The sequence below is a fragment of the Nerophis lumbriciformis genome, linkage group LG23 (genome assembly GCF_033978685.3).
Source record: "Nerophis lumbriciformis linkage group LG23, RoL_Nlum_v2.1, whole genome shotgun sequence".
Taxonomy (NCBI): Eukaryota; Metazoa; Chordata; class Actinopteri; order Syngnathiformes; family Syngnathidae; genus Nerophis; species Nerophis lumbriciformis.
In genome coordinates, this window is record NC_084570.2 from 11,731,992 (window position 1) to 11,752,231 (window position 20,240).

Consider the following 20,240-nt stretch of genomic DNA (forward strand, 5'->3'; position numbering starts at 1 on the left):
TAGGTGCTTTGAACCGCTGGCAGGCCCAACAAGATTATCTGGGCCCCCTTCCCAGGAAGACCACTGAGACGTGGGCGTGCTCTGAAGTGTGCGCGTGCGCGCCCAAAACATATTTCTCAACATGAGAGTGTTTACGCGGCGCCGCTGCAGCCTGTGACAGCGCGTTGGATGCCGTTGAAAGAGACGCGAGGTTCCGTCTCCAGGTGGTTCTGTTCTTCTGACTTCAGACGGGCGTTGGAGGGCGCGTGAAGGAGGAAACTGTGAAGTTATGCTCTCTGAAATTCCCCCAGAAAAAGCGCCGTTCTGTTCCATTAATATTCCGCATGGCTAGACTGCAAAAACTGAAATCTAAGTAAGATTAAATATCTCAAATAAGGGTGATATTTGCTTGTTTTCTGTCTGATATGATAATTCTTCTCACTAAGCAGATTTTATGTTAAGAGTGTTTTACTTGTTTTAAGTGTTTTGGTCCTAAATGATCTCAGTAAGTTATTACAGCTTGTTGCTGAGATTTGATGACCTATATTGAGTAAAACATGCTTGAAACTAGAATATCGTCTTTTGCAAAGCTGTGTCATCAACACTCACAAGTATAAAACTGCTTTTTTAAAGTAAAAATGTCTTACTTTAAAAAAATCATGATTTTGACACAATTGTGTCTCTTAACTAAAACAGATGACAGCCAAATGGACTTTGCTGTTTTATTTTCAATGAAACAATAGAAAATGCGTACTCATATAGTAGTACAGTTGGCACAGTACAGTAAACAGACAGTTGATATTTAAACATTTAACATGTGACATTTCTAACAATTTTGAACAGAAATAGTTCATGCACATTCAGATAAATTCCTCAAAAGTACAACTAAAAAATTTGGGCCGGGGGCCGGGCTGTATATATGCGCACTAATTGACTGAATGAGGATGCACTTGGCGTGATGATGTCATGTTATCGATGGAAAAATGCCTTTTTAGACAATATGATTTGCCTGAGCGGCTAGGAGACCCCGAGAGTAACAAGCGGTTGCCTTGTTGCCTTTCCATTAAGAACAATAAACTACTTTTTAGTATAAGTTTGCTGGTTTCAAGAAATGTAATGCTGAGCGCATATCATTATGTCAAGATAATGGCACTAGCAATTACTTAATTTAAGAATATTTTTCAACATATTGAGCAAAAAGGTCTCTTTTTTTTTTTTCTACCAAGAAATGTGCACTTGTTATTAGTGAATACCGTATTTTTCGGACTATAAGTCGCAGTTTTTTTCATAGTTTGGCCGGGGGTGCGACTTATACTCAGGAGCGACTTATGTGTGAAATTATTAACACATTACCGTAAAATATCAAATAATATTATTTATCTCATTCACATAAGAGACTAGACGTATAAGAATTCATGGGATTTAGCGATTAGGAGTGACAGATTGTTTGGTAAACGTATAGCATGTTCTATATGTTATAGTTATTTGAATGACTCTTACCATAATATGTTACGTTAACATACCAGGCACGTTCTCAGTTGGTTATTTATGCCTCATAGAACGTACACTTATTTAGCCTGTTGTTCACTATTCTTTATTTATTTTAAATTGCCTTTCAAATGTCTATTCTTGGTGTTGGGTTTTATCAAATAAACCTCCCCAAAAAATGCGACTTATACTCCAGTGCGACTAATATATGTTTTTTTCCTTCTTTATTATGCATTTTCGGCCGGTGCGACTTATACTCCGGTGCGACTTATACTCCGAAAAATACGGTATATACTTATTTTAAGGTATTTTTGGGTTCATTGAGGTTAGCTAATTTGACTTGTTTTGGAAAGTCTTGACAAGCCAAATTTTCAGATCATTTTGCTTAGTTCAAATAAAATACCCCTCATTTTTGTATTTTTTTTCCTTGTTTTTGAACACTGACTTTTTGCAGTGTACCGCTGCAAATTGCAGAGGTTAAATACAGTTAAAGTATCACGATGGAGATAGTGGGCTTAGATTGTATCCAGGTCAGGCCAATGGTAAGGTTTCCTGTGTTGCCCCCTCCTCCATCTTGATTATTTAACCCTCCCCCAAATAATTAGCCGTGTGTTCCAGTTTCCTCCAATAGGCTCCCCACCGCAATCTGGCCTATCAACTTACAGGGCGCCAGTGCTTTTTCTTTTGAAGGCCTCAGCAGCAAAAAAAACCAAACTCTCTGATCTGACAAGGAAAGAAAAAAAAAAACGCCTCTGCAGTTCACTGTGACAGCCTGATAAAAATTAAAAAAAAACCCCAGAAAATCTGTAATTTGATTCACACACTCACACGGGAACATGAAGTTGAATTTGCTTGTGAAAACAAGAGGTGGTACGGAACAATGACAATCTGGCCCCTCTGGTGATTTACTGTCGCCCGTTATTCGTGTGATGTGGTCATGACTGTTCTGCCGGGATCAATCAAACTCATGAGCAGATGGCGTCGTCCTCCTCCAGTGGACCGGCGAGTGTCTGTGTTTTATTCAGACGCGGTAATTGGCCTGCTGCGTCACGGACTGGAGCCCACTAACTGCCACCGCCGCCGCGCAGCGTCAAAAAACGAGCACCTTCTGCTTCAGCGCTGCCGTGAAAGGGAAACCTGCTGTGCAAAATCCATTTCCTACCAACTCTTACATGGTAATAAAGTGTTTTACCTGCCTGTTTTACACAGAACAAAACATTAGGGATGTACTGAACAAACCCCCAAAACCAGTGAAGTTGGCATGTTGTGTAAATCGTAAAAAAAAAACAGCATACAATGATTTGCAAATCCTTTTCAATAGAGATGTCCGATAATGGCTTTTTTGCCGATATCCGATATTCCGATATTGTCCAACTCTTAATTACCGATTCCGATATCAACTGATACCGATATATACAGTCGTGGAATTAACACATTATTATGCCTAATTTTGTTGCATTGAACCAGTGTTTTTCAACCTTTTATAAGCCAAGGCACAGTTTTTGCATTAAAAAAATGCGGAGGAGGCACACCACCAGCAGAAATCATTAAAAAACAAAACTCAGTTGACAGTAAAAAGTCGTTGTCGCAATTGTTGGATATGACTTTAAATCATAACCAAGCATGCATCACTATAGCCCTTGTCTCAAAGTAGGTGTACTGTCACCACCTGTCACATCACACCCTGACTTATTTGGACTTTTTTGCTGTTTTCCTGTGTGTAGTGTTTTAGTTCTTGTCTTGCGCTCCTATTTTGGTGGCTTTTTCTGTAGCAGTTTTATGTCTTTCTTTGAGCGATATTTCCCGCATCTACCTTGTTTTAGCAATCAAGAATATTTCAGTTGTTTTTATCCTTCTTTGTGGGTACATTGTTGATAGTCATGTCATGTTCGGATGTACATTGTGGACGCCATCTTTGCTCCACAGTAAGTCTTTGCTGTCGTCCAGCATTCTGTTTTTGTTTACTTTGTAGCCAGTTCAGTTTTAGTTTGGTTCTGCATAGCCTTCCCTAAACTTCAATACCTTTTCTTAGGGGCACTCACCTTTTGTTTATTTTTGGTTTAAGCATGAGACACCTTTTTACCTGCACGCTGCCTCCCGCTGTTTCCGACATCGACAAAGCAATTAGCTACCTGCTGCCACCTACTGATATGGAAGAGTATTACACGGTTATTCTGCCGAGCTCTCGACAGCACCGACACTCAACAACAACACATCATTTGCAGACTATAACTACTGGTTTGCAAAAAAATTATTTTTAACCCAGTTAGGTGAAATTAGATAATATCTCACGGCACACCAGACTGTATCTCACAGCACACTAGTGGTTGAAAAACTCTGCATTAAACAATGTAACAAGGTTTTCCAAAATAAATCAACTCAAGTTATGGAAAAAAATGCCAACATGGCACTACCATATTTATTATTGAAGTCACAAAGTGCATTATCATTTTTAACATACCTCAAAACAGCAGCTTGGAATTTGGGACATGCTCTCCCTGAGAGAGCATGAGGAGGTTGAGGTGGGGGGTGGGGAAGGGGGGGTTGGTAGCTTTGGGTGTATATTGTAGCGTCCCGGAAGAGTTAGTGCTGCAAGGGGTTCTGGGTATTTGTTCTGTTGTGTTTATGTTGTGTTACGGTGCCGGATGTTCTCCCGAAATGTATTTTTCATTCTTGTTTGGTGTGGGTTCACAGTGTGGCGCATATTTGTAACAGTTTTAAAGTTGTTTATACGGCCACCTTCAGTGTGACCTGTATGGCTGTTGAGCAAGTATGCATTGCATTCACTTGTGTGTGTGAAAAGCCGTAGATATTATGTGACTGGGCCGGCACGCAAAGGCAGTGCCTTTAAGGTTTATTGGCGCTCTGTACTTCTCCCTATGTTCGTGTACACAGCGGCGTTTTAAAAAGACATACATTTTACTTTTTGAAACTGATACAGATAATTTAAAAACCCATCCATCCATCCATCTTCTTCCGCTTATCCGAGGTCGGGTCACGGGGGCAGCAGCCTAAGCAGGGAAGCCCAGACTTCCCTCTCCCCAGCCACTTCGTCCAGCTCTTCCCGGGGGATCCCGAGGCGTTCCCAGGCCAGCCGGGAGACATAGTCTTCCCAACGTGTCCTGGGTCTTCCCCGTGGCCTCCTACCGGTCGGACGTGCCCTAAACACCTCCCGAGGGAGGCGATCAGGTGGCATCCTGACCAGATGCCCGAACCACCTCATCTGGCTCCTCTCGATGTGGAGGAGCAGCGGCTTTACTTTGAGCTCCCCGCGGATGACAGAGCTTCTCACCCTATCTCTAAGGGAGAGCCCCGCCACCCGGCGGAGGAAACTCATTTCGGCCGCTTGTACCCGTGATCTTGTCCTTTCGGTCATAACCCAAAGGTAAATTGAGAGCTTTGCCTTCCGGCTCAGCTCCTTCTTCACCACAACGGATCGATATAGCGTCCGCATTACTGAAGACGCCGCACCGATCCGCCTGTCGATCTCACGATCCACTCTTCCCTCACTCGTGAACAAGACTCCGAGGTACTTGAACTCCTCCACTTGGGGCAGGGTCTCCTCCCCAACCCGGAGATGGCACTCCACCCTTTTCCGGGCAAGAACCATGTACTCGGACTTGGAGGTGCTGATTCTCATCCCAGTCGCTTCACACTCGGCTGCGAACCGATCCAGCGAGAGCTGAAGATCCTGGCCAGATGAAGCCATCAGGACCACATCATCTGCAAAAAGCAGAGACCTAATCCTGCAGCCACCAAACCGGATCCCCTCAACGCCTTGACTGCGCCTAGAAATTCTATCCATAAAAGTTATGAACAGAATCGGTGACAAAGGGCAGCCTTGGCGGAGTCCAACCCTCACTGGAAACGTGTCCGACTTACTGCCGGCAATGCGGACCAAGCTCTGACACTGATCATACAGGGAGCGGACCGCCAAAATCAGACAGTCCGATACCCCATACTCTCTGAGCACTCCCCACAGGACTTCCCGAGGGACACGGTCGAATGCTTTCTCCAAGTCCACAAAGCACATGTAGACTGGTTGGGCAAACTCCCATGCACCCTCAAGGACCCTGCCGAGAGTATAGAGCTGGTCCACAGTTCCACGACCAGGACGAAAACCACACTGTTCCTCCTGAATCCGAGGTTCGACTATCCGGCGTAGCCTCCTCTCCAGTACACCTGAATAGACCTTACCGGGAAGGCTGAGGAGTGTGATCCCACGATAGTTAGAACACACCCTCCGGTTCCCCTTCTTAAAGAGAGGAACCACCACCCCGGTCTGCCAATCCAGAGGTACCGCCCCTTTAAAAACCGATACCGATAATTTCCGATATTACATTTTAAAGCATTTATCGGCCGATAATATCGGCAGTCCGATATTATCGGACATCTCTACTTTTCAACCTATATTCAATTGAATAGACTGCAAATACAATATATTTAATGTTCAAACTGGAAAACTTTGTTATTTTTTGCAAATATTAGCTGATTTGGAATTTCATGCCTGCAACATGTTTGGCACAAGTGGCAATAAAGACTGAGAAAGTTGAGGAATGTGTGGCACTAAGTGATTTACTTTGATTAAAATAGTTGCCCCCCCCCCCCCCCCCCCCCTTTAAAACTCTTTAAAGTCATAAAACTCGATTTAAATACCGTTTCTAGGCTAATTGGTTTGTGATGTCAAGGTTTTCTATGTATTTCTATGCAGCATGCAATATTTAGTTACTCCAGCAGAGGGCGCTTGGCCCCTTTGGTATCAGTAGCTGGCGCTGTAGAAGAAGTCTGTCAGTACATGATGTGAGAAAAGCAGAGGCATCAAGCTCCGGTTGTAACGCTGTTTTAATTGTTTTGCAGGTAAGCTGTTTCGCATATAACACATACACGCAGTAGTAGAGTTTCTTCTGTACCTTTTAGAGTAAGCAATGTTAAGCTAAGGTCTGTTTTGTGAAGTTTATGAGTCAAAAACGAGTCACATTCAGGGTTATTTTCTAAGATGGCAGACGTTGGTCCAACGGTAACCACGGTGACAAAGCAGAATACAGTTAACTTTACTTTAAGAGTAAGTTCAGGACATAAATCCTCTGAGATACTTGAAAATAGGGTGTTAAATGCCATTTATGTTACAAGGACATGCCAAACGAACTTGTGAGTGTGTTGTATTGATCATAAGTAGAGATGTCCGATAATATCGGACTGCCGATATTATCGGCCGATAAATGCTTTAAAATGTAATATCGGAAATTATCGGTATCGGTTTCAAAAAGTAAAATTTATGACTTTTTAAAACGCCGCTGTACGGAGTGGTACACGGACGTAGGGAGAAGTACAGAGCGCCAATAAGTGCCTTTAAAGGCCTACTGAAATGCGATTTTCTTATTTAAACGGAGATAGCAGGTCCATTCTATGTGTCATACTTGATCATTTCGTGATATTGCCATATTTGCTGAAAGGATTTAGTAGAGAACATCGACGATAAAGTTCGCAACTTTTGGTCGCTGATAAAAAAGCCTTGCCTGTACCGGAAGTAGCAGACGAGTAGCGTGACGTCACAGGTTGTGGAGCTCCTCACATCTGCACATTGTTTACAATCATGGCCACCAGCAGCGAGAGCGATTCGGACCGAGAAAGCGGCGATTTCCCCATTAATTTTCGAGTGAGGATGAAAGATTCGTGGATGAGGAAAGTGAGAGTGAAGGACTAGAGGGCAGTGGGAGCGATTCAGATAGGGAAGATGCTGTGAGAGGCGGGTGGGACCTGATATTCAGCTGGGAATGACTAAAACAGTAAATAAACACAAGACATATATATACTCTATTAGCCACAACACAACCAGGCTTATATTTAATATGCCACAAATTAATCCCGCATAACAAACACCTCCCCCCTCCCGTCCATATAACCCGCCAATACAACTCAAACACCTGCACAACACACTCAATCCCACAGCCCAAAGTACCGTTCACCTCCCCAAAGTTCATACAGCACATATATTTCCCCAATGTTACGTACGTGACATGCACATAGCGGCACGCACGTACGGGCAAGCGATCAAATGTTTGGAAGCCGCAGCTGCATGCGTACTCACGGTACCGTGTCTGCATATCCAACTCAAAGTCCTCCTGGTAAGAGTCTCTGTTGTCCCAGTTCTCCACAGGCCAATGGTAAAGCTTGACTGTCATCTTCCGGGAATGTAAACAATGAAACACCGGCTGTGTTTGTGTTGCTGCTGCAGTCGGCCGCAATACACTGCTTCCCACCTACAGCTTTCTTCTTCGCTGTCTCCATTGTTCATTGAACAAATTGCAAAAGATTCACCAACACAGATGTCCAGATACCATCTCCGGGTTGGGGAGGAGATCTTGCCCCAAGTGGAGGAGTTCAAGTACCTCAGAGTCTTGTTCACGAGTGAGGGAAGAGTGGATCGTGAGATCGACAGGCGGATCGGTGCGGCGTCTTCAGTAATGCGGACGCTGTATCGATCCGTTGTGGTGAAGAAGGAGCTGAGCCGGAAGGCAAAGCTCTCGATTTACCGGTCGATCTACGTTCCCGTCCTCACCTATAGTCATGAGCTTTGGGTCATGACCGAAAGGACAAGATCACGGGTACAAGCGGCCGAAATTAGTTTCCTCCGCCGGGTGGCGGGGCTCTCCCTTAGAGATAGGGTGAGAAGCTCTGTCATCCGGGGGGAGCTCAAAGTAAAGCCGCTGCTCCTCCACATCGAGAGGAGCCAGATCAGGTGGTTCGGGCATCTGGTCAGGATGCTACACGAACGCCTCCCTAGGTAGGTGTTTAGAGCACGTCTGACCGGTAGGAGGCCACGGGGAATACCCAGGACACGTTGGGAAGACTATCTCTCCCGGCTGGCCTGGGAACGCCTCGGGATCCCCCGGGAGGAGCTGGACGAAGTGGCTGGGGAGAGGGAAGTCTGGGCTTCCCTGCTTAGGCTGCTGCCCCCGCGACCCGACCTCGGATAAACGGAAGAAGATGGATGGATGGATGGATAGATGTCCAGAATACTGTGGAATTTTGCGATGAAAACAGACGACTTAATAGCTGGCCACCATGCTGCCTGCCGATATTATCGGCCGATAAATGCTTTAAAATGTAATATCGGAAATTATCGGTATCGTTTTTTTTATTATGGATCAACATAAAAAACACAAGATACACTTACAATTAGTGCACCAACCCAAAAAACCTCCCTCCCCCATTTACACTCATTCACACAAAAGGGTTGTTTCTTTCTGTTATTAATATTCTGGTTCCTACATTATATATCAATATATATCAATACAGTCTGCAAGGGATACAGTCCGTAAGCACACATGATTGTGCGTGCTGCTGGTCCACTAATAGTACTAACCTTTAACAGTTAACTTTACTCATTTTCATTAATTACTAGTTTCTATGTAACTGTTTTTATATTGTTTTACTTTCTTTTTTAGTCAAGAATTTTTTTTAAATGTATTTATCTTATTCTATTTTATTAATTTAAAAAAAAAAGAAGGACCTTATCTTCACCATACCTGGTTGTCCAAATTAGGCATAATAATGTGTTAATTCCACGACTGTATATATCGGTATCGGTTGATATCGGTATCGGTAATTAAAGAGTTGGACAATATCGGAATATCGGCAAAAAGCCATTATCGGACATCCCTACTCACAACCTACCGATCTCAGGGCGGACACTCTAACCACCAGGCCACTGAGTAGGTTAATTATTAGCTTAATTTATGTAATTGAAGTATTCCAAGTATAAGTCTATTGAACTTAAATGTAACCATAAAAATGCATTGTCTTTTTTTTTTTTTTTCATTTTTACCGGTTTAGGCACCGCTTTAAAAAAAAAAAAAATCTATTCACTCCACTCTACATAGCAGCCAGAGCCGGCCCAAGGCATAAGCGTACTAAGCGCTTGCTTAGGGCCCCGCGGCCACCAGGGGGCCCCCAAAAGCAATTAACAAAAAATTATTATTTTTTATTTTTTGCATGTACGAGTCTGACTGATGATTTCTAAATGATCAAAGATATATTATTGTACAAAAACACAATTTTAGGTCAACATTTTTGCACATTGCTGTTTCAGGTTTTTGTTACCAAAAATAATAAAGTGAATCAGAATCAGCTTTATTGTCCAGTTATGTTTAACACACATGGAATTTAACTTCAGTAGACTGCGCTCTCTTTGTACAAAGTAAACATTAAATATGAACAATTAACTAAAAATATAAACGAGTAATTAAAGACTAATATGTACAAGACTGATGAGACAAGATGACACTTTTACTGTAAATACAAAGCTTTATCACTTGGACTGTTCAACCCCAGGCCACTCTTGTAGCTGAATGTTTTCTACATTTTAAGATTAGGAACCATATGTGGCACTCTGGACATCATTCGTTCATTCATTGGTATTATTTATGTTCTTAACTGGGCCACCCCCATATCTTTATAAATGACATGTCATTTGTAAAGACATGCCAGGCTGACAATAGGATAATGTAAACAACACTGCCAGAGCCGCAATGAGTTTATATATTATTTATATATTATTGGCAGAAATAGAGGGCCCCAAAATCAAATTTTGCTTAGGGCCCCATGGAGGCTTGGGCCGGCACTGATAGCAGCTGATGCTGTGGTCCAAGTTGGAATTGCCACTAAACACATTTTAAGATACTCCAACACTCTCCTTCTATCTGGTGGCTAGAATGTATAGTGCGACCCACCAATTTGTCACGTTTCACGTGTGAGGTATACCGCCATGACTGGGGCCATATGCATCGACTTCCATGTGTAAATAAATTAGTGTTTTTCCTACCTGCCGTCTAACATTCCACACAACAAAATAATAAAAGTATGAACGATTCGTGCTGATATCACCGTCTTATTGAAATTACATTTATAGTGCAAATATGCTACAAAAAAAGCAAGTTTCTTATTGCTCATTAATTGTTCGTCACGACTGCATATCTCCTCTCATGGGCCTCGTGCACAAAATCTCCTGATTTACAGGCGTCCACAAAAAAAAAGAAAAAAGAAAAAAGAAATGGCACAGAGGATCTGACAGGCTGGGCTGTGTTTGCTAACAAGCTTTGCTTTTAGGTGAGCAAAGCCTGGGTGGATAAATGGAACCGTGTGTGGGAGACTTTGCACGCTGTAGAAAAGAGAAGCATAGTAATTGCATGGTACCATATATAAATGTGTGTGTGTGTGTGTGGTTGGGGTGGGGGGTGCCGGGCCCTTCAAAGCTTTGATGTAGGCGCTCCTAAATGAGGGCCACCAGAGGTCCAGACTAATAGGACTTCATGGGGAGATTAGAAGGCAAGTATGGCAGGCAGTCAACATAAAATAATATTCACAAATGAGACACCATAAGTTTTTGCGCAATCAGAGTTGCCAAAGTTTGTCGTTTTTAAAAGTCCACGGCCAAGCGTTTTCACATTTTGGTATAAATCCTTTATTAAATAATCATAACAATAATTATAACAATCATAAAAAGAGCATTTCTGTACAAAGACCCCCCTTAAAACGACGACAGCAGCAGCAGCAGTGCAAAGACGGGGTCTTTCACATGTTTGGTCCTCCCAGGCCAAAGGGGGCGCTGTTACGGTCACTCTCAGCGTCACATGACTGCCTAAAAAAACTGGCTCCAAAGGCAAGCTGGATCACCGAGGCTCCAAGGCACTTTGAAGAGAGTCAGTGGGGTCCAGAAATGTGTGTTTCTTGGAGATGTGCGGCCTTAAAGGGGAACTGCACTTTTTTATTTTTCTTATCGTTCACAATTATTATGAGAGACAAGTAATTTTTTTTTTTAAAGATGGTAAAAATGCTTGGAAGATGCGGCTAATAGGAGTCGCTATTGTAGCCTTCAAAGCCTTCTATCAACCTGTTATGGACTGCAAGTCTATATTTTATGTAGTAACAGACACGTTGATAATATTTAATATGTACAAAATGTACCTTATTTTGGTCATTTTAAGCATTTATTTTTGTTTCCATAGCAGCGCACTTCCGACTTACGGCAACAAATGCGTGTGTTATACTCATGGCAGACATGGTAACAGACCACGAAGACGACTATTTTTGGACAGATGTGGATTCACAACCTTATCTTTTTGAAGCTGAATATACAGAGGATGAACGGCTGCCTTTAGAAGCGAGCACAAAGAAAGGGTGAAAAGACGGAGCAGACGGAAGCCGAAAGAGTGAGGTCGGCGTGACTTTTACGCTGCAAATGTGGAACTTGGAGCCAAGCTATTTCGACATAAATGGAGCGCTTACTGAAAATAAACCAGAAAAACTATCCATTAAGTAAAACACTTTAGTATTGATCATGATACACCAAGCACGTAATGCATGTTATTAAAACTAGCTGTGTACATACAAAACATGAAATGTGGGCTAATACTTTACAGATTCTGTAATATAATTGTTCATGTTTTTGAGTCAGTACAGATTGGTGTCGTATCGCATTGTGTTGTGCATTACAAACTTAAACGCGATTTGGGTGCCCGACGTAGAAGCCATCTTATCTCTTTCTGTAGTTAGCTTTTACGGCTAATACCGAAGCACACCGATGTGTTACTACGCTAGAAAAATAGTTCCTAAGCATTCGCTCTTACAATAGCAATGTCGCTACAGCTTGGTTATTATACAGGTTACGGAACGTAAACAAAGTATTGGTGATTTAGACAATGATGTGCCGTCAGGGCACGAGTTGAGGACAGTAGTCCAATACAGGTAGCCTTACGTTGAACGTGACTGTGATTGGATACTCACTTGTTCACTTCCAAGTATCCAATCAAAAGTTGTGATTTACGAAAGCAGAAAGTGGCACCGGAGCCACACCCGGCCAGCGGAGAAATCAGCGGTACTCACTTATTTTTAACCAGCAAAGAAGCAGAGCAAACGTTGATTAGGTAGCAGATATATATTTGCAAGGGCATTTTGAAGAAGGATATTTAAAGAGAGACTAGATCTGGTGAGACGAGGTCGGCCGACCCCGGAAACGAGTTAAGCTATCCTGGCGGTGAAAGGGTTTGCCTGCCACTTCAACTCAAACCAACCAACTACGAGCGGTACCAATGTCTTATACGGCCGTTACAAATTGTGAGTTCAAACATATTTTTTCAGATTCAATGTTTTTTTACAATTATTTTAGTTTTCACAGTACCAAGTCCGATGCAGGTTTATTGATTTTTTAAATGCGCCAAAAAATAGTTTTGTACACTAGTGACACATTGAGGTGATTTAATGCGAGTAGTGCGCAAGTGTGTTTCTGTATATATATTTTTCAAGCCGTGGTCATGTGGCGACATAAATTATTGTATTTTGAAAGGTATTTATTGAAGTCGGACTATAAGTAGGACATCACTGAAGGCCTAGGTGGGAAAGGCAAGGCCCGCCACTGCATTTAGAGCAGTGGTTCTTAACCTGCGTTCGATCGAACCCTAGGGGTTTGGTGAGTCAGCCTTAAGGGTTCGACGGAGCCTCCGCCGCGGAGGTCAAGACACACCCGACTCATCGTGTAAATAAAAACTTCTCCCTATCATCTCCTCTGAGCGCGTTTGTCGTGTCGGCTTCAAACTAGCACAGGAGAGAGATTGAACCCTTCTGATTAAAAGTTGACCAAAGAGTTTTAATTACTGCTCCGGTTTGGATTTTATGTGCCGTCGAAGTCGGTCCCGTCCATCGCTGCTTGCAGCTTTAATTTGTTATTGTCATTGTAAGTGGGCTTAAACACTTATATTAGAAAATAATCTCATGGAAATGACTAATGTCATTTGGTTTTTTGATTAGATGGCAATTTTCGCCAGTCCTGATGTGTGTGTCAAATATGGTGAGTTTTGAAGCATGTTAAGGGGGTCAAATTGCAGCTCAAAGAGGCGTCAGAATAATAATAATAAAACGCACAAAATACAATAGGGTCCTCTGTTTAAAGGGACATTGCGGTCCCTAAAAATAATGTTTTTCATGAGCTGTGTACTAGTATTGTATGTCTGGGTGGGGGTCCTGCTTTGGAAATAATTTGTACCCCTTTCAGATATCGCATTTATTATTTATTCCCACTAAAACATTCACATGTTGCACAATGAGATGTAAACATGGGATCATGTGTACATTCCTGTAACTTTCGGTTTGTAAAATATATCTTTATTTGTATTTCTTTAATAAAATATTAATCGTCCCATGATTAATATTTATAAATTAAGATTAAATTAAGAAAAAACATTTTATTTTTCACTAAAGAAGGGGTCGGTGAATGCGCATATGAAACTGGTGGGGTTCGGTACCTCCAACAAGGTTAAAGGGGAACATTATCACCAGACCTATGTAAGCGTCAATATATACCTTGATGTTGCAGAAAAAAAAACATATATATTTTTTAACCGATTTCCGAACTCTAAATGGGTGAATTTTGGCGAATTAAACGCCTTTCTATTATTCGCTCTCGGAGCGATGACGTCACAACGGGAAGCAATCCGCCATTTTCTCAAACACCGAATCAAATCAGCTCTGTTATTTTCCGTTTTTTCGACTGTTTTTCGTACCTTGGAGACATCATGCCTCGTCGGTGTGTTATCGGAGGGTGTAACAACACCAGTAACAGCACCAGTGGCCCAAAGATGCGAAAGTGGCAAGAAATTGGACGTTTGTTCCGCACACTTTACCGACGAAAGCTATGCTACGACAGAGATGGCAAGAATGTGTGGATATCCTGCGACACTCAAAGCAGATGCATTTCCAACGATAAAGTCAAAGAAATCTGCCGCAAGACCCCTATTGAATCTGCCCGAGTGTGTGAGCAATTCAGGGACAAAAGGACCTCGGTAGCACAGCAAGCAATGGCGGCAGTTTGTTCCCGTAGACGAGCGAGCTAAACCCCCTGGATGTCTTGGCTAACAACGTCCCTTATGCCACCGAAGATGATCAAGAGAAGAATATCGACCCTAGCTTCCCTGGCCTGCTGACATCAACTCCAAAACTGGACAGATCAGCTTTCAGGAAAAGAGAGCGGATGAGGGTATGTCTACAGAATATATTAATTGATGAAAATTGGGCTGTCTGCACTCTCAAAGTGCATGTTGTTGCCAAATGTATTTCATATGCTGTAAACCTAGTTCATAGTTGTTAGTTTCCTTTAATGCCAAACAAACACATACCAATCATTGGTTAGAAGGCGATCGCCGAATTCGTCCTCGCTTTCTCCCGTGTCGCTGGCTGTCGTGTCGTTTTCGTCGGTTTCGCTTGCATACGGTTCAAACCGATATGGCTCAATAGGTTCAGTTTCTTCTTCAATTTCGTTTTCGCTACCTGCCTCCACACTACAACCATCCGTTTCAATACATGCGTAATCTGTTGAATCGCTTAAGCCGCTGAAATCCGAGTCTGAATCCGAGCTAATGTCGCTATAGCTTGCTGTTCTATGCGCCATGTTTGTTTGTGTTGGCATCACTATGTGATGTCACAGTATATTGGACGGGTGTATATAACGATGGTTAAAATCAGGCACTTTGAATCTTTTTTTAGGGATATTGCGTGATGGGTAAAATTTTGAAAAAAACTTCGAAAAATAAAATAAGCCACTGGGAACTGATTTTTAATGGTTTCAACCCTTCTGAAATTGTGATAATGTTACCCTTTAAGAACCACTGATTTAGAGGTAGAATTGATTGCTCCCATTAGCCACCAAGAAGGAGCTGATTTTTACATGTTAGAATACCAAAAAAAAAAAAAAGTTTGTCTTCTTGTTTCTCATAATGATTGTGAACGATAAGTAAAAGTCCAAAAAAAAGTGCAGTTCCCCTTTAAGCTTTGAATGTCTCTTAGTGTGTGAGTGTGTGTGTGTGTGTGACCATTCTGTGCACCTGCATATGTACAAGCCAATCATGCCAGTGTTGTTTCACAATTTAGCATCACAAATTCAATCCATTTTTTTTCACTCTCATTCATGACTTCCTCGTCAAAAAAACAAAACAAAAAACCCCACAACAAAAACAAATCTGAAAAGAAGAACGTTGAAGATGAGTCTGGAATAGGTCCTTCAATAATGGCTTCTCTGGTCTCTCGTCCACATTTTCAGTTTAAGGCTGGTGTCCGGTGGCGTGCGCTCCTCCCGTCGAGACGAGATCGTTTTTTTGGCACACGCAGAGAGAGAATATCGCCTCTTTGTTTTCCTTTGCAATCCATAGGTTGCGGCCGCCAAAAGCTCCTTCACCCTTCCTCCATGAAGTCCAATGTAAACATGACCTTCTCTCCAAAGAACGACTATAACTCTCCCCGTTATTAAAAGAAACCTCTTAAAAGCTCCTTCACGCGTCCGCCTACTCCACTTATTTGCAATCACACGCTGGCCACGGGCCAGAACGGAAACATTAAAAAAGAAAAAAGCGAGTGCGGAAAGACAAAAGTTTGAGGGACGTCGGCGACTAAAAATAGCACATCGAGAGGACGGGCGATAAGGGGCGGAGCCAAAAAGCCAGACGGAGGGGCTAAGGTCTAGCACATTCCTAACCTACCACATCTTCTGTGCACTTGGAAATCTATGACTCCTTCACGTTGATATGTGTCGATATTTATATGTCTGAGGTCTCCATTTTTCTCACATTGGTGTTCTCGCCACGTTATATTTGACCGTGCCGACCGGGCCCACCTGTCCTTGTGTCCAATCAGCCGGCACCGAGATGAACCGGGGCAGAAATGAAGAAGATACGGCGGGAGGTTTTGTCACGAAAACGGCCGTTTCACGCCTCGGTGCAGCACCGCTGCTGGTTCAGTTTGACCTTGTGCTTGAGGCCGTCGTACAGTTCGAAGTTGTAGTTCTCCAGCGTGGTGGACGAACGTGAGGAGAGGCCGCCGTAGGAGCAGGTGCAGTAGAGGAGGAGGCCGGCGCACACCGCCCCCAGCAGGACGCCCAGGGAACTCATCACGATGATGGTGACCAGGATGGGGTCCAAGGTGTAGAGCCACGAGTTGTCCTTGTCGGAGACCAGCGTCACCGGAGGTTCCATGGATGGCGAGGCGGTGTTCCAGTCTGGAAACTGGAAACCTGTGAAAGGGTCAGAGTTAGGAGCACGTTCTTTGGGCACTGGTTAAGGCAGAGGTGCAGCTCATTTTTTAACGGGCCTCTAAAAATACTATTACAAAAAAAACAACAACATTAAAAAGTGGAAAATTGTTAAACTTCAGTTCTTAGAACAAAAAGGTCAGGGAGGACTCACCCATCCTAAAAGGTTGGGCCGTAATTTTGTTAAAAATATATTTTTCATTTTTTTCGTTTGGTCAGGAAAAAAAACAGAGAGGCTATTTCATCCCGACAAGCCTGTTTCACAGGTTTCTCTGCTCTTCAGGGGATTTTATTCATAAATAAATAGCTGCCTTTTAGGCTGTTTTTTTCCCCATTAAAACTGTCATTGCTCAAAAAGTAAGAATGAACCAAAATCAATCCCATTACATATTCCACCAAATAACAACAAAAGTACACTTTATTCTCTGGGAACTGGTTAAGGCAGAGGTGCAGCTCATTTTTTAACGGGCCTCTAAAAATACTATTACAAAAAAAACAACAACATTAAAAAGTGGAAAATTGTTAAACTTCAGTTCTTAGAACAAAAAGGTCAGGGAGGACTCACCCATCCTAAAAGGTTGGGCCGTAATTTTGCAAAAAATATATTTTTCATTTTTTTCGTTTGGTCAGGAAAAAAAACACAGAGGCTATTTCATCCCGACAAGCCTGTTTCACAGGTTTCTCTGCTCTTCAGGGGATTTTATTCATAAATAAATAGCTGCCTTTTAGGCTGTTTTTTTCCCCATTAAAACTGTCATTGCTCAAAAAGTAAGAATGAACCAAAATCAATCCCATTAAATATTCCACCAAATAACTACAAAAGTACACTTTATTCTCTGGGAACTGGTTAAGGCAGAGGTGCAGCTCATTTTTTAACGGCCCTCTAAAAATACTATTACAAAAAACAACAACATTAAAAAGTGGAAAATTGTTAAACTTCAGTTCTTAGAACAAAAAGGTCAGGGAGGACTCACCCATCCTAAAAGGTTGGGCCGTAATTTTGTTAAAAATATATTTTTCATTTTATTCGTTTGGTGAGGAAAAAAACACAGAGGCTATTTAATCCCGACAAGCCTGTTTCACAGGTTTCTCTGCTCTTCAGGGGATTTTATTCATAAATAAATAGCACAAAGCTGCCATTTAGGCTGGTTTTTTTTTTCATTAAAACTGTCATTGCTCAAAAAGTAAGAATGAACCAAAATCAATCCCATTAAATATTCCACCAAATAACTACAAAAGTACACTTTATTCTCTGGGAACTGGTTAGGGCAGAGGTGCAGCTCATTTTTTAACGGCCCTATAAAAATACTATTACAAAAATAAAACAACATTTAAAAGTGGACAATTGTTAAACTTCAGTTCTGTTCAGCCTTAGAACAAAAAGGTGTGGAAGTAAGCAGATATTAACAGTAAATGAACAAGTGGATTAATAATACATTTTTACAGCTTGACCCTCATAATTTTGACAAAATAGAATATAAATGACACAATATGTTACTGCATACGTCAGCAGACAAATTAGGAGCCTTTGTTTGTTTACTTACTAATTATATTTAAGGACAAACTTGTTCTTCGATTGCAATAAGAAACATATGTTTAATGTACCGTAAGATTTTTTGTTCAAACAAAACCAATAATGCCATTTTTTTGTGGTCCCCTTTATTTAGAAAAGTACCGAAAAATATCAAAATACATTTTGGTACCGGTACTACAATTTTGGTATCGGGACAACACTATTGATTTTTAGAACGGCCACTATAAAGTTTCCCAAGGGGCACCTCCAGCGTACTAAAAGTAAGTTCTGTTGTTTAGGTCGCGCTTCGATACATCCCTGAAAAGGTTGTACATATGATATTTGTGTGCTGCATGTCCACAGCATAACAAAACGCTACAGGTTGGACCACATGATGTCATTAATATGGAGGGACAGCCGGTATGCAGTCTTAGTAAATCCCTTACAACACACCCACAACATTTTATAGTTTGCACATGCTATTTAGCACTTGGTATTTAGATATTAGTAGGCCAACAGTAGATTTGTTTTTGCTCACCTCCACCGAGAGCTTCTCTGCCACTGACAAGTCGTCCGTCTCCAAACTTATTAGGCGTCTTGACTGTTAGAAAGAAGCACAACATACGTTGCATTTACACTGATCCACACACCACACACTCCATATAACTGATACCATTGACTCACACCCATTTTTGGACTATTCTATGCTTCAGTGTGAAACCGTGACCTCGGACCTCACAAATGTTCTCCAAAGTCCGCAAGGGAGGACCAGGAGATAAACACGATGTGTGTTATTTACGCACTCACACACATATGTTATCAGCAATGGTGCCATGAGGTACCAGCCTGTACAGAAAGCGATGGAGGATAAGTTAAGTTTCAGTTTCAATTCTTAAGTTTAAGTTAAGTTTCAGTTTCAATTCTTAAGTTTAAGTTTCAAGGAACCCAAAGAGGCCATTAGAGCAGGGGTGTCAAACTCATTTTAGATCGGGGGCCACGTGGAGAAAAATCTACTCCCAAGTGGGCCGGACTGGTAAAATCACGGCACGATAACTTAAAAATAAAGACAACTTCAGATTGTTTTCTTTGTTTAAAAATAGAACGAGCACATTCTGAAAATGTACAAATCATAATGTTTTTTGTTTTTTTTTACACTTATATATTGCGGTTACCCGCGACCCCAAAAGGGAATAAGCGGTAGAAAATGGATGGATATTGCGGTTAATAGTATTCTATCCTTATTTGTATTTTCTGAATAAATGATGTGACAATGTTCATCAGTCAACTTGTTGGTGTTCATTTTCAATCTATCAAGATAAAAAAAATTATAATCAAAATCAAATTACAGTATGTCATTTATGTAGTTTGATCATTTTCCTCGACTGATGTACTAACAACATGTGGTTTATTTTGTACATATGTAGCATCATCTACAAGATACAAAGACTTTCTATTGCGACATCTAGTGGACACATTTAGAACAGCTGTTTCTTTCATTCAAACATTTCAGGTTAATTTTTATACTTAGCAAACTCAGCACGCGGGCCGGATAAAACCTGTTCGCGGGCCTGATCCGGCCCTCGTTCCGTACGTTTGACACCCCTGCATTAGAGAGACTGCTTCAACCTCTTGATAGCTCGTTCGCTCTTTCTACAGCGCTGGTATTTCTATTGTTCGTACTTAGTCCTGTTTTGTAGAAAAACAATTGTTAAAACTTCAGTTCTGTTCAGCTTTAGAACAAAACGGTCAGAGAGGAATCACCCATCCTAAAAGGTTGGGCCGTAATATTGTTAAAAATATATTTTTCATTTTATACGTTAGGTCAGGAAAAAACACAGTGTCTATTTCATCCCGACAAGCCTGTTTCACAGGTTTATCTGCTCTTCAGGGGATTTTATTCATAAATAAATATGAATAAAATCCCCTTAAAAAGCAAACATGAGCAGCTCATGGGATTGTAGAAAAATATGAGCAGAGATATCAGCGAAACAGGCTTGTCGGGATGAAATAGGGTCCGTGTTTTTTCCTGACCTAACGTATAAAATGAAAAATATATTTAACACAGATGCTATTTCATCCCGACAAGCCTGTTTCACAGGTTTCTCTGCTCTTCAGGAGATTTTATTCAAATGTATTTATTTATTTATGAATAAAATCCCCTGAAGGGCAGAGAAACCTGCCAAACAG

The 20,240-nt window shown here is 41.7% G+C and overlaps 1 protein-coding gene across 2 annotated transcripts in view; it reads right to left on the reverse strand.

Moving 5' to 3' along the window:
• Positions 1-14,896: 14,896 nt before the first annotated feature.
• The window catches only part of nrp2a (neuropilin 2a), a 179,346-nt gene continuing 174,002 nt past the window's right edge, over positions 14,897-20,240 (reverse strand). For both annotated transcript variants that reach the window (XM_061985096.2, XM_072915871.1), the window contains exons 17-18: positions 18,592-18,654; positions 14,897-16,522 (exon numbers count right to left, since the gene is read on the reverse strand). In XM_061985096.2, coding sequence (XP_061841080.1) covers positions 16,218-16,522; positions 18,592-18,654 — 368 coding nt within the window. In that variant the 3' untranslated portion in view covers positions 14,897-16,217. The remainder of the gene's footprint in view (positions 16,523-18,591; positions 18,655-20,240) is intronic.